Here is a 2,497-nt window from a genome sequence, read left to right as displayed (position 1 = left end):
ATCTGAAATTATGATATACAGTTCTTCCTAATTTATTCGGGTGTCTCCCTCCATTGAGTGTGTATTCCATGAAGGCAGAGACAAAAATCTTGTTGTCACTCTGTTCCCAGCTAGCATAGAGCCTGGTACATACTAGGTGCTCAGTGAATAACTGTTGATGAATAAATGAAAAGAACTATTTGGGAACTACCTGTCTACAAATAAGATAACTATTTCTTCAACATAATAATGTATAGACTTTAAAATGATGTTTAAGAGCCTTTTACGAAGATGGTGCCGAAAGCTAAGAAGGAAGCCCCTGCCCCTCCCAAAGCCGAAGCCAAAGCAAAGGCTTTGAAGGCCAAGAAAGCGGTGCTGAAAGGCGTCCACAGTCACAAAAAAAAGAAGATCCGCACATCACCTACGTTCCGACGACCCAAGACTCTGCGTCTCCGAAGGCAGCCCAAATACCCTCGAAAGAGCGCCCCCAGGAGAAACAAGCTTGATCACTATGCCATCATCAAGTTCCCCCTGACTACTGAGTCAGCCATGAAGAAAATAGAAGACAACAACACACTTGTGTTCATTGTGGATGTCAAGGCCAACAAGCACCAGATCAAACAGGCTGTGAAGAAGCTCTATGACATTGATGTAGCCAAGGTCAACACCTTAATCAGGCCTGATGGAGAGAAGAAGGCATACGTTCGGCTGGCCCCTGACTATGATGCTTTGGATGTTGCCAACAAAATTGGGATCATCTAAACTGAGTCCAGCTGGCTAAATCTAAATACAGTTTTTTCATGATAAAAAAAAAAAAAATGATGTTTAAGAGAATTTATAATGAGAGAAAAATTCAAAGACTTAATGTTTAGTGGAAAAGAGACAGGCTTAAGATATCTGTGTCTTTGTCCATATCTAAATCTGTATATCAACCCACAGGAAAAGATGAGATGGAATCCCATAAAAAGAATAATAATAGTTTCATGGTTATGGGTGGCTTTGTGCTGTGTTTTAAAAGAGTACTTGCAGGGGTGCCTGGGTGGCTCAGTGGGTTAAGCCTCTGCCTTCGGCTCAGGTCATGATCCCAGTGTCCTGGGATGGAGCCTTGCCTCGGGCTCTCTGCCCAGCGAGGAGACTTCTTCCCCCTCTCTCTCTACCTGCCTTTCTGCCTACTTGTGATCTCTGTCTGTCAAATAAATAAATAAACCCTTAAAAAAAAAAAAAGAGTACTTACATTATGTAGGAAGTTTGGAAGTCAGATTAAGAAAGGTCAAAGACACCAAGTGGCATAACTTAAAAAGAATCATATTAATATACAGATTCTGTCTTAGGAGTCCTAGTCTCTGCTGAATCTAGTTCTCAGGAAAGGGTATGAAATCCGTATGTACCAGCCAAGACAGGCTACAGTAACAGATAATCCCCAAATATCAGCATCTTAAAATGAATCAGCCAATTATGGCCCATGGAGCAGATCTGGCCTGGAGCCTATTTTGGTATGGCCCACAAACTAAGAATAATTTTCATGTTTCAACATTGCTTAAAAAGAAGAAGGATATGTGGCGCCTGGGTGGCTCAGTGGGTTAAAGCCCCTGCCTTTGGCTCAGGTCACGATCCCAGAGTCCTGGGATCGAGCCTTGCATCAGGCTCTCTGCTTGGCCAGGAACCTGCTTCCCACTCCCTCTCTCTGCCTGTCTCTTTGCCTACTTGTGATCTCTGCCTGTCAAATAAATAAATAAAATCTTAAAAAAAAAAAAAAGAAGGATATGTAATGGAGATATGCCACAAAAAGTCTAAAATTTTACTATCTGGCTCTTTACAGAAAAAAAAATGTGTTGACCCCTGGCTTAAAGTAACACAGATTTAATTCTTGCTCATTATGTGTGTCCATTATAGGCTGGGAGAGAGGGCTGTTCTCGTCCTTGCCCCTCCTGGACCCAGGCGGATGAAGCCGCTGCCATCTTGAATGATGCTGGTTACCCTGCCAGCGGGAAAGAGGGAGCCTTGGGAGTCACATACCTATAATGAACCCTCAAACCCAGAAGCGGCACATATCATTTCTACCCACAGTTCAGGGACTTTGAGGAATCATGTGGCTCTCCAGATCCTAAGAGGCCAGGAAGTGGGGCCCAGAAGGCAGGAAATGATGTCTCTAGCATGAGAGGAGCCATAAGACTAAGGGCCACAGGAATTCAGTGAATCTGAAAGGCCCACAGCCCATTTCAGAGGAAGAGAGTAACTCTAAGTCTTACTCTAGTGGTTTCTGGAGAACATGACTGCATCTCAGATCTGGAACCAGGCAATACTGGAAATCACTTACAGTTCCACTGTTTCTTTAAGTATTTGGGAGCCAGAGGTTTAAAAAAAAAAAAATGACAAACGGGAATCAAAACAAAAGTCATAAATGCTGATGTCTACAGAGGCCAGTCAGGTAGGGGAGGGACAGGAATATATACAACACGGAGTAGTGGTGACTGTGGTGAACTAGAGGGTGTGCGCCCATCTGAAGACGGGGGGTTAC

At 43.5% G+C, this 2,497-nt stretch overlaps 1 protein-coding gene across 1 annotated transcript; it reads left to right on the top strand.

The window, feature by feature from the left end:
* The first annotated feature begins 263 nt into the window (after positions 1-263).
* On the top strand, positions 264-746 carry LOC125089230 (60S ribosomal protein L23a-like). The gene has a single exon (XM_047711304.1). It carries the CDS (start codon positions 271-273, stop codon positions 739-741), a length of 471 nt encoding a protein of 156 aa, XP_047567260.1. The 5' UTR covers positions 264-270; the 3' UTR covers positions 742-746.
* The last annotated feature ends 1,751 nt before the right edge of the window (positions 747-2,497 follow it).

This window comes from Lutra lutra, chromosome 17, assembly GCF_902655055.1.
Source record: "Lutra lutra chromosome 17, mLutLut1.2, whole genome shotgun sequence".
NCBI classification, from domain to species: domain Eukaryota; kingdom Metazoa; phylum Chordata; class Mammalia; order Carnivora; family Mustelidae; genus Lutra; species Lutra lutra.
This window is presented reverse-complemented; position numbering and strand designations above follow the sequence as displayed.